The sequence below is a fragment of the Brassica oleracea genome, chromosome C4 (assembly GCF_000695525.1).
Source record: "Brassica oleracea var. oleracea cultivar TO1000 chromosome C4, BOL, whole genome shotgun sequence".
NCBI lineage: Eukaryota > Viridiplantae > Streptophyta > Magnoliopsida > Brassicales > Brassicaceae > Brassica > Brassica oleracea.
The window spans coordinates 47170189-47181995 of NC_027751.1; the positions used below are offsets into that span (position 1 = coordinate 47170189).

The 11807-nt window shown below is 33.9% G+C and overlaps 1 protein-coding gene and 1 pseudogene across 1 annotated transcript; both read right to left on the bottom strand.

Moving 5' to 3' along the window:
* Positions 1-1546: 1546 nt before the first annotated feature.
* LOC106341183 lies at positions 1547-2750 on the bottom strand (annotated as a pseudogene).
* A 5581-nt stretch (positions 2751-8331) lies between these two features.
* Positions 8332-9729, bottom strand: LOC106340603 (blue copper protein-like). The gene is made up of 3 exons (XM_013779454.1): positions 9475-9729; positions 9007-9142; positions 8332-8916 (listed from the first exon to the last, which is right to left on the bottom strand). Exons 1-3 carry the CDS (start codon positions 9638-9640, stop codon positions 8439-8441), a joined length of 780 nt encoding a protein of 259 aa, XP_013634908.1. The 5' UTR covers positions 9641-9729; the 3' UTR covers positions 8332-8438.
* Between the last annotated feature and the right edge of the window lie 2078 nt (positions 9730-11807).

An 11807-nucleotide genomic window follows, 5' to 3' on the forward strand; every position in this document is an offset into this window, starting at 1 on the left:
TCAAAATCTTCTCATTTAAAACAACTCTTTCAAATTAAAGTCCTGTAGTTTTTTACTGTAATTTAAAAGCACAAACAGTTATTTTTTCTTTAACTTCAATATTTTATTAGTTAATAGAATTTACATGGTCTTGATTTAACAAATGAGTTATAGAATTTAGTACATAATAATGAAAGACAAATGTTTGAAGAGGAGGTAGTAAATTTTTCGCCAAAGCATCATCAACTCTGTTTCCTTCTCTTGATATCTATACAAACTTGATTTTATGAAATTGTTGTCTCCACCAGTTTGTCTCGAATCCAATTATAACCATCAAAATGAAGCCCATGGTGATTCAATATGTTGATCATCTTCGGCCAATCATTTTCAAAAACAACTTTCGTATATCCTTTTGCTCCAACAATGCTGCATAGCTATGATTAATGCATGTAATTCACTTTCAAAGGCGTTTTTAACTTGTGTACCCGAAACTTGGCCTGCACCGCTCCATTTCAATCTCGTAATATCCATCCTGCTGTATTCGGAATATTTGAGTTGAGAAAAGAACCATCAGCATTACACTTTATCCAATCGTTTTGTGGTCTACTCCTTTTCTCTTGAGTTGTCTCCGTTTGTTGTCGACTTGTAAAGGGTGACATCTGTTGTTGTACTTTGCTCTGCGTTTTCCATTCAGTAGCATCAGACCTCGCTTCAGTGGCGGATGTACGACCAACAAGGGTGGGGGATCTTCCCCCTATGAATTTTCTCTTTACTATTTATAATAAATTTTGAAGAAATTAGATAAATTTGCCCCCCCATAAAATCTCAAATTTAGGGTTAAATGTACTTCATCTGTAAAGTTTGTAAATTTTGCCTTCCATAATAAAAATTTTTAGATCCGCCACTGCCTCGCTAGTTGGATTATATTTCTCCAAGCAATGCTTTTTTGTTGAAATATAAGCAAGTTTTGACTCTTCCAAAGCCTCCATAGCATCCAGATTGGTAAATCTTGAAAGTGTGCTAGACTTGGTGATGTTGTTATCTGTAAACATGCATCTATCTTTTCCTCCAGAGTAGCAGTATTGCTATTAAGTATTGTATGACATGAAATATGTTTATAATTAAGAATAAAACGTTAATAAATATGTTTCATATTAACTCAATATGACATGAAATCCAAACGATTATTAGTTTCTAAAGTATATACTCTAAACTGTAATAATATAATATACAAGAACGTTATTCAGACTGATTAATTCACAGAACTAAATCAAGCTGATCATAAAGACCAGGTTCCAGTTCTTTTTAGTGAGAGAATACATAAATGGATTTGATAACCATTTTACTGTGAGTGAGATGCAGGTGTTATACCAGTTATGCATTAGTAACCAATCTCGATCTATTTTAGAGGTTGTCTTTCTCTTTTGCATTTTACCAACCTATGGACGAATAGCATATAACTCACCATTTTTTTAAAAATGGCTTTGCTTGTAAAGAGAAGAGAGTATAAAGCAACAAACTTAACATATAGCTAAACAAAGACTCAAGTAATGAAGTACCTAAACACTTACAAAAGCTTCACATTCTCTAAATGGTCTAGAAAGATGTGAACTCTATCATACTCAGACACATCCATTCCTTTGATTGCAACTCTAACGACAGTATTCCTCTCGGTATTGAAGTAGAATAGGTACAAAGGGCTTGGTGGATAGGCTAGAGACCTCATCACAATCTCATTTGTCTGCGTCATTACAAGAAAGCTTAACGAGGCACTCCCAACAATATCCTCCCACAAAGCAGGCAATACATACACATGCTCAGACCATTCCTGCTTTCCGAATCTTCTAGCACACACAAGTTAACACTTGTACTACTTCTAGAAAGCCATCCTTCAGACCAAAGTAAACCTAATTTACCATTGTAGTTTATCATAGTTCCCTCAGTAAAGAACATATCAACTTTAATAAAGCTGAACTTTTCAGATCTAACGTCAAAGCAAACTAACACATGACTCTCTGTAGACATATCCATAGATGGATAGTACAAAACACCATTGATGCATCTCCCTCTGATATGTGGCCAATAACGGAGTTCGAGTTCGCGGCCGCAGTTGATCATTCTCTGTGACAGCTTTCCCGTTCCTAATGTCACAACTTGATACTCCTCAGCCACAGGAAGGACACTTCCCTGACTTACTGACATGGACAATACTTTGACATGTTTATCAATAGGATCATACCCAAACAAACTCCTTGACTTAACTCTTTTCGTCTTCACTCTGGGTAATGGTAATGATTGTCCGGTGCTAGGGTTACATATCACCGGCACATGCACCGAGGGCACCCTTCCCTTTCCGATCCACCTACTTGTAAGACCCACCAAGCCTCGGTCAAGCCCACTTAATTCAAACAAACCAGGGAGGTACGTATGAAAGGAAAACTTCATATGATAAGTAGCTACTACAGGAGACGAATTCTCATCCGGGTTTTGCGGCTGAGGTGCCGAGAAGAAGAACAACTCACCGCCTTTTCGAAACGCACCGACATATGGCTATTGACTTCACCGGCAACCTGGAGAATATCTCCAAAACGAGATCAACTGGAAATGGTAATGAGTTGTCTCTTCCATTCTCTGAGGTCATCGATCGCTTATTACTTCCGGTAGTTGAGGAAAGATATCCGGAGAGGTTACGCCGCCGTGTTTTCATTGCGGTGACAATGAGGTTGAAACCCTAGAGAAACTCACGAATGTTTTGCCTTTGCTCTACCATCTACCAGACTACCACCATCTCGGGAAAATGGTTTTAAGCTCACGAATGTTTTGCCTTTGCTCTAACTAGGAAACAAACCTGCGCGTTCTCGCGGGCAATCAAATAATATACTAAAAATTAAAATTATTTAATATTAATAGAATTATATACTTGCAAGTATATTTATTTTGATTTAATATAATGGAATGTATAATTGTTATACTTAATTTTTAATATTTTTTTATTTTTTTCATTTAAACAGTTAATACATTAGTTTTTTTTGATAAATTAGTTAATACATTAGTTTAAATAACAAAATTTAATAACGAAAAAATAAATAATAGTTATTAAACGATCATAATACAAGTTTATAGCAAAAACTTTTACTTCAATAATATACCAATCGAAATATATGTAATGTTTTGAAAGTACAGAAAAATGAAAGTAATAGTTCTAAAAGAATTTGAACATTTTTCAAAAGGACAAAGAAAATAGCATACATGGTGTTGGAAACTTAATATTTAAACAAAATTTTGTTTGGACGTACACACACAATAAAAATGGTACACATGAACTCATTTTATAAAAAGAAACAGCCATTTTACAATTGTTTACAATTGCTTTCCAGAAAATATATGTAATACAAAAATATCTTGCATACAATTACATTTCATTATTGATAATACATGTATTTTGCATTAGTTGTTTTGAGATTTTGTGAAAATATCTTGCATACAGTTATATTTACATCCTTATATATTTTGTCAATTTCTTCAAACTAATGAATTTTCCGTTTTTATATGTTTTCAAAGATCTTTAATGAAATTTTAAAAATGAATCTCTAATTTTTATAATATATTTAGTGACTGATGTGAAGTTTTTTTTTTTGGTTGTTCTTTTAGTTGTGATTTATCATTCCCACAACTTTTTATATACAGAAGACTAAAAATTGCAATGGTTGACAACTAAATATTGCAATGGTTAGTTAATGGTTGCAATGGGTAACACCAAAATTTGTAATGACTCATCACTGAATACTATAGTTACTAAATGTTATAATCACCGGGGGCTACAATTACCAACAATTACAATGGTTCATTATCAAATATTGCAATGGTTCATCACCAAAAATTGCGATCACCAACAGTTGTAATGTTTCATTTAGTCAGATTTAGTTGTTCATATAGATAAACATAATAGTCCACTTAATCGGTTTCAAAGAATCATTTAAATCTCCAACAATCATTCCCAGTTATGTGTAGTTAGAGACTCAATTAATAAATATTCACATATGTCAATCTCATTTATAAATTAAAATGTGTATATATAAAAATATTTGTTCATGGTTTACATTTTCTTAATATTGATCTATTAATAAATAAAATTGTCTAAATAGACCACAACATTTTACCTGACACCCGAATAAATGAAACTGAATCAGACAAAAAATATGCACACCAAAAATGATATTATAAACCATACAATATAATTGACAACCATACAATTAATTTTTTATTATATAATATTATAAGAATAATTAAATTACACAACAAACCAAATTATCATAATATTTGTAAGATATTTATAATAACATAGTCAGAAGAAACATAGTCATTATCAAACTTTGGCAAAAAAAAAAATTTAATCTAGAAAAAGTAAATAAAGACTAATAACATCATTATTTAATTTAGGATTTTTGGCTATCCAATTGGAATAACCCTTATCTTTTGTTGACAATGTTTCATTTAAATATCATTTAAGAATTTATAAGCAGGTGTGTAACAAAAAAAAAACAAAATTTATAAGCAAGTAACTGCATACAATTTTTTCACCATTCTATGAACAAATTACAATGAAGAACTTTTTGATATGAACTATTCACATATATATACGAAAAGTCACAACTTTTAGATTTAAGATGGTTATTTTAAGATAATACATTTACAATATATTATGAGTAAACACATCATTACAACTCTGTTTCATATTAAATGTTATTTTAACTTTTAAATTTTGTTTCAATATAAATGTCGTTTTACATTTTCAAGGCAAATATTAAATTTTTTTCCAGTTTTTACACTTATTCTTAGCTCATTAATTAATAAAATCAAACAAAATCATGTATTAAATATGGGTAAAACAGAAAATTTAATCATTTTTTTAATTCGTGTGCAAAAACCTTAAATGTCACTTATAATGAAATGGAGAGAATATAAATGAAACAATAAAATCAATGATTTTCATCCTTTCTCAAGTATTAGGTTACACAAAATATATTTATATGATAAAACCACTAAAGTTTTTTATTCAAAACTAAGATAAAAAAAATATAAATAGAGTTAACGTTGTTAAAATTAGCGTTTTTATTTTTTGTAACTATTTTTTATTTAATTTAATGTTTTTTAATTAATAATCTATGTGTCACTTTGAATGATCCTAAAGGGTGTAGTGAATTTAAAGGTTCACCTTAGGGGGTGAACCTAAATTCTGTCCATAAAACAATCATCATAACATATAAACTTAGATATTAACATTCATACAACTTGGTTTAGTTTCCCAAATTTATTCTTGCCCACTAAACAAGATATTCATATAGTCTTCCTCATGATGACTATCACCTATCGTTAGTTTCAGTCGTCTTCATAACAACTGAAACTCGTGATAGCTCTAAGAACCTCATGAGTTGAGGCAGCTGTAGGTGACACTCCCATACTGGGCGCGTTAGCTGTTCATGACCTACAAATAAATGTAACTCGTCTGCATTTCAGTCTTTTTCGTGGAAAGACCATGGCTCATAGCTTGATTATCCGTCTCTTACATCACACACTCATATCATATCGTACATTTCGTACCATATCGTAACATCATCATATCATACTTTAGCATAACATCACCATCTCACACATGCATATAAAGTTCATTATACTGAAACATACTCAAATCCTATATATTCCTATAATCATATTATCATCAAATTTACATGTCAACAATCATCATTTCACGTAACTTATCATAGAATTCTTAATTTTACAATCAGATCTAAGCCTACATATCATAACTCATGTACTATAATAGAAAAAATATGAACTATGCTTTCATAAATTCCTCACCTGAGCAACTTGATGATGATTAATCATTTTCTCCCTACTTCAACAACACGTTTTCCCATGCTTCCAAACTCCACACCATCTCTTCTATGATTCATACCCATAGGTCTACAATGCTCCTGCCAAATTTGAGCTCAATTGAAGCTCTTGTGCCCAACCAAATAATAGTTGGTCAGACATATTACATTGTTTTATACTGCATAAAGATACAAATAACTAACAAAATGACCGTCCACTTCTCAATCTCACCGGTGAATCCTGAGTCTGCAGTGTTCCGTACATCTATACAAAATTTCAGTCAGATCGGCATACAAATGAACCTCCCACGTTCTCTTGAAGTTGCTGCAACAGACCAGTTGAACCTCCCAGATTTGAGCTGCTGCTTCTGCTGCTTGCGTAGGAAGCAAAGCTCACCACCACAAGGTCATAACTCTAATCGCAGTAACGTCGGCTTTGTACGGTTTACGTGGCATATCCTACTTTAAGAATCAATACGTGTATGCTCTCCTTAACTCAAATATGAACAAATCCTCCTCTCAAAAACCAATCTCGGAACTGTTCTCTTTCTTTCTCTTCTCCACCTTTGTTTTCTTTTCGCCTTTGCTCCCATCTCGTTCTGACAACCATAGCATCATGCCATGACCACACCAAACTTATATCTCTCACCCCCAACGCTTTTTCATCACGGTGTTAATCTCTTTCGACGTCTCCGCCTCCATAATTATACTTCACGTGCTCTATCCTTCTTCTCCTATTGTTTCTCATTTGCTTCTTGAATATTTATTCTACTCCAAAACACTTATTGTCATATTGCTAACATCAGAGGTTTCCTCTTTATGGATGTCCCAATAATATAAGCCTGGTACATTGTTCTTGAATGGTCAATTACACAAGAGTGTTCACATTCATAGATTATGTATTATGATACAAGAGAGTAAAGATGCATGAGTAAAAAACATAAAAACAAAATTTCACAAAAACATTCAGTCACCTGTGATGAATCTGGATCTGGACATTTCAAACAAAACCCTCCCACACTTGTTCTTCCCATCTAAACTTGCGCAGAGGACTCTCTCTCATTTTCACTTCAAACAGAGTGAGATCATAGCAATTTGGGGGAAGAAAGGAGCATCTGCTCCAAATGGAAGGTGTATGTGTGTCTGTCTGTGTCTTAAAAAATCCATGAGCAGCTACCCATTAGCCAACCCTTTTGGCTACACAAATGTTTCTCCCAACACTTTGATCTACTTCATAGAATTGCAACATAGATTACTGAATCTGCATACAAAACCCACGATGGATATACACATTAGTATAAAAAAGTTACTCATTCCCTACATGCATATTTAACAATGAACCTGACATTAATTTCCAACACTATCCAAAACCAAGATTGCAGAAACGTAAAGTTCCAAGAATGTATTACAGTCCCGACAAGGTCCACGAATCAACAGTCAAGACAAGAGATTCGAATTCTGGAGCTTCAAAATACATACCTTGTTATCCAAACAAAACTCAACCTCGTTCTAACCAGCGACACAATCTCTTTGAGTCTCGAACAAAGACATGAAATCCGGTCGTGAACAACTCGGACATTGAAAAATATAACACCAGAGCAAGGTATGTCCACATGGAGCCCTTTAACCGGAAACCACAAGAAGAGATCTTGCACCGATAAACCACCGATCGTTCCCCGTAATATTGGCTTCGTAATATGTAAACTTCCAAAAACCTTACAATCTCTTCAATATATAAACTTCTGAAAAGATACAACTCTTGAGTGAAGATAATGACGGGAAAAGCTGCGTGTGAAAGGATGCAACTCTTAAAGGGAAATAATTTCTGCAATTTATTTAGGGGATGCCTTTGAGGAGATACGATGAAGGCGACGATTGCTAATGTGAGTCATGACGTCATACCTTTCATCCTAAACAAAATTGTATCCGTTAGATTATATTCTCGGAACCATTCTCACCGTTAGATTTTGATTTTTTTTTCCTATAATAAAAAGATGATATCAGCGGTTTAAAAAAAACAGATTTGTTATTATATATAGATATTATGGGGGCACCAAAAAGCCATTTTTCATTATCCGTTTTAAAATCCTTACTAAATTTATTTACTACGGGGATACTAATCAAAACCTTCTCATATAAACTATTTCAATTAAATTCCTAATATTAGTTTTTATTTTATTTTAAAAATACAAACAGTAATTAAGATTTTTTTTACTTAATGAGATATTTGGAAGTAACTCTATATTGGAACTTGACATTAGCGAACTAATTTTACGTGATCAAATATTACATACAAATTTTTGGTTTAATCTAACTAATACTTTTTTGAAATATATCAATTTTGTTTAGGTACTTCATAATGTGTCAATTAAGTAATTACTTTTCTTATATTATAATAGTATAATATAACTTGAAAATAATAATATAATATACAATAAATAGTCGGATATATATGGTCCGATATGCAATGGTAAATTCTGAAATACACATACTAAACCACAAAACAAAAACAACATATACAACAATCAAACAAAAAAAAGTAAAAGTAAAGGCAAACACATTAACATCTGCAAACAAATTTCTCACTTAGAACAAATGAAGCATCATAGCAATCATGAATCCGAATCCCAAAACAAGGCTTTTCGTAGAGGAAGAGGAGGAGGAGTCAACCGGAGGAGCTCCTGCTCCGGAAAGATCAGCCGTCGTACCCGTACCACTAGAAGGGAAGCTCCCGACGGTTTTGGTGGTGGTGCTGCTAGAGCTGGCAGGTGAGCCTGGGAACAACGGCAAAGAAGTCCCCGCTGCAGCCGTTGGAGAAAGTCCCGGCGACTGTGCCGGAATAAGAGGCAGAGAGGAGGAAGGAAGCGGAGTTGAGGAAGAAGGAGAGAGAGCAGGGACAGGGTTAAGAGGTTGTATTGGTAGAACAGAAGAAGGTGAAGGCGCGTTTATAGATGGAACAGAGTTTGGAACAGGCGCGGTTGGTGCTGCGTTTGCGGTTGGAATAACGTTTACTTCAAGTTTCATCCCTTGTGTGCAATGTCCAGGCATTCCACAAATGAAGTACCTAAACAAAATTTATCAAGAATTATGAATATTGCCATGTATATATATATATATATAAATCACTATATCATATAGTCTTTGTTGTAGTAACCTTTTTCCAGGAGTGGTGAGAGGAACAATGGAGTTTCCATTAGCGAACGTTATAAGCGGTTTAACCGCTTGACAGTTGTCGAATTCCGGTTTGGTGACTTCAACGACGTCGTGGAATGCAGAAGGGTAAGCGAAAACTGTGTGTAGCAAAAAAATATGTGTTCATCAAGGAACATTAGAAATGAATAGGAAAATAGTGAATATAAATAAAATTTTGGGAATGATGAATAATGAGGGTTCATTATCAAAATTAATAAAAAACAAATTTGCATTATAATTCTGTAAAAAAAAACAAATGAAAAGGAACGAAGAGGAAAAAATATTCTTCATGAATGATAATCTTTTTAATGAACGTTAAGGAATGTAGTGTTCCTTTTCATTCCTTTGGTTACCATTCAAATCCATAGTGTTCAGATTTTTAGTCTTGTTTATGTTGGAACAAAGATTAGCATGAAGATGTGTTAATTACCAAGATTATCTCCAACAGCAAATGTTTGTCCTGTAGCCCAAGTTCCAAGATTAGTGCCTACGGTCCAACCACTAGGACCACCAATTGTATGGTCTGTAGCTACTGCTAGACCGATGAATGTACTTGCGAGGACCAATAATATGATCAGCATTTCTCTGGATGCCATTCTCTTCTCTTTTTTATTTTGTGAGGGAAAATCAACGAGAGCTTGAAAGATAGATCAAAGAGATGATGATGTTTGGTGCTTAACGTTTGGTGTCAGATGTGTGTATATATAGTGGTTTTAGGAAGAAGTGATTGAAAAAGAATCTTCGGTGAGCAGAGTTGGTAAATAATTTAACTTGTGTTTGTATTTGTTGAGAGTTAGTATTTATGTTGGATCAAGTAAAGAACTAATAATGGATAAGAAACTTTTTTATTTTATTTAACCTAATCCATAAATAGCCAGACAACGTTCTTGGTGCTACACTTGTCGAGAGAAAACCAGTTTAGTTGCACCGAAAGCAAGTTCATTAACTGCTTTTTAAATGTACGAAGACATGTAAATTATATATTATTCATAGGAAAGTCTAGTATATGAAAGTTACACAAGTTTCTGTATATAAGAAACAAATCGAACGAGTTTTTGGTTAAATAAGAAAAAAATGTCTTTGTTTTGGTCAACGGTTTACGTGTTTGATTGACTTTAGCAATTCATCTACGTAAACAAACGCATGCATACTGCTTGAGTGATTAGTAGAGTTCAGTCGTGAAACTTGAAACTCATAGAGCTTTCTTTACTTTTGATATATTTTCTCAAAGCTTATGAATTTGAGAAGCCTAATGTGGAGCCAGCTCTATAACCATGGTGGTCTAGTGGTAGGCGGTTGCTAAACAATTAGTTAAAAATTAAGGTAAAAATATATAATCAAATAAATATTTTCATGATAAAAAATATATTTTCAAAAAGACCGTATAAAAGGAATTGTTATACTTGATTTGCTAGATCAACGGGGTGAGTGGACAGACACTATAACTTTTAAACGATTTGCTAGATCTCCAAATTAGTTCTCGGGTCGATGTAACTAAAACTTTACAATGAAATGTGGGCGAGGCAATGTGTAGTAAAACGTAACACAATTCATTTTGTTGCGGACTCAACATAATTAGAATTTTTTACTCTTTATCACTTTACAATTTCATCCCAATCCATATTCCACTTGACAGACACATTATGAGTGTTCTTTGTCCATCTTACCCTTCTCTCAACTCAAACATTATTTTCTCTATGTAAACATCCTATTCCACTATCGTTATCTAAATTGAATCACGGACACATTCCAATTAACATCAAACGAAACAATCCATTGTCAATAGCATCAACCTAAAACATTGCCAATAGCATCAACCTTCTTCCCTCCTCTTCATTCTGTCTTCATCATTCTCACGCTTCTCTAGAAAACATTTTTTTCCATTTTATTTGCATATCACCTAACGATCGAAGAAGGAGACAAAACCCCATAAGAGCTTCTGACTAGAAGAAAGCTTTATGTAATGGAGATTTAAGGAAAAAGAAAGAGATTGAAAAATTGAAAAAATAACAGTCGAGGGTTGGCGAAATCAGTTTCGTGAGGCGACGAATTTGAACCCTCTGTTCTTGACGAGATTGTTTCCCAGTTCTACATGTATAACAAAGCGGAGATCCCGTAGATTGGAAAAATCCCAACATATAAGGTCAGTTTGTGGAGAATATTTTTTAATTTTCCCAGATCCTCACACATATCATCTGTACTACAATGGTGGGATCTTTCTTCTCCACAAGAACCATAGCTCCCCATTGAAAAAGCATCTTAATTTCTCAGACCCTCAAGGGTACAAATCTAAAACGAAATTGAAATAGGATCTGTCGATATTTTTGATGGAGAATCTGGTTTCGCGGTGATTCCGGCGACTCGAGCTGAGTCTTGTTCGAGTCGACTCAGTATTAGAATTTTTAGTCTTTGTATTGTGATACGACGAGATTGTTTCGGGAGTGAACCCGTAGAGATAGCGAGGATGAATTGAGGAGAAACAAGATGGATTTTGGGTTCGAACTTGGCTCTGGTTGTGGTGAGTGAGGAACGAGTCAGGTCGATGGAGAGGATGGGTTGTGTTTGTTGGAGAGGAGAAGCTTAACTCAACGATTGATTCCACCAACTCGAGTCGTTCTTCTTGAGTTAATTCAGAAGTCATGGTGATGACAATCTCAAGCTCTCACTCTGTTGGAGGAAGACGACAAATTTGATTACACTTGTTTGTGGATGTGGACACAAAACCTTGTCCACAACTTTTGTTTTCTATCCACGTATTACTGG

Excerpts from the sequence above, each read along its gene's own strand:
- LOC106340603 (XM_013779454.1), bottom strand. The coding sequence starts at position 9,640 with ATGGCATCCAGAGAAATGCTGATCATATTATTGGTCCTCGCAAGTACA. Across the intron at positions 9,143-9,474 it reads TGCTGTTGGAGATAATCTTG|TTTTCGCTTACCCTTCTGCA; the intron begins GTAATTAACACA and ends TGCTACACACAG. Across the intron at positions 8,917-9,006 it reads CTCACCACTCCTGGAAAAAG|GTACTTCATTTGTGGAATGC; the intron begins GTTACTACAACA and ends AATTTTGTTTAG.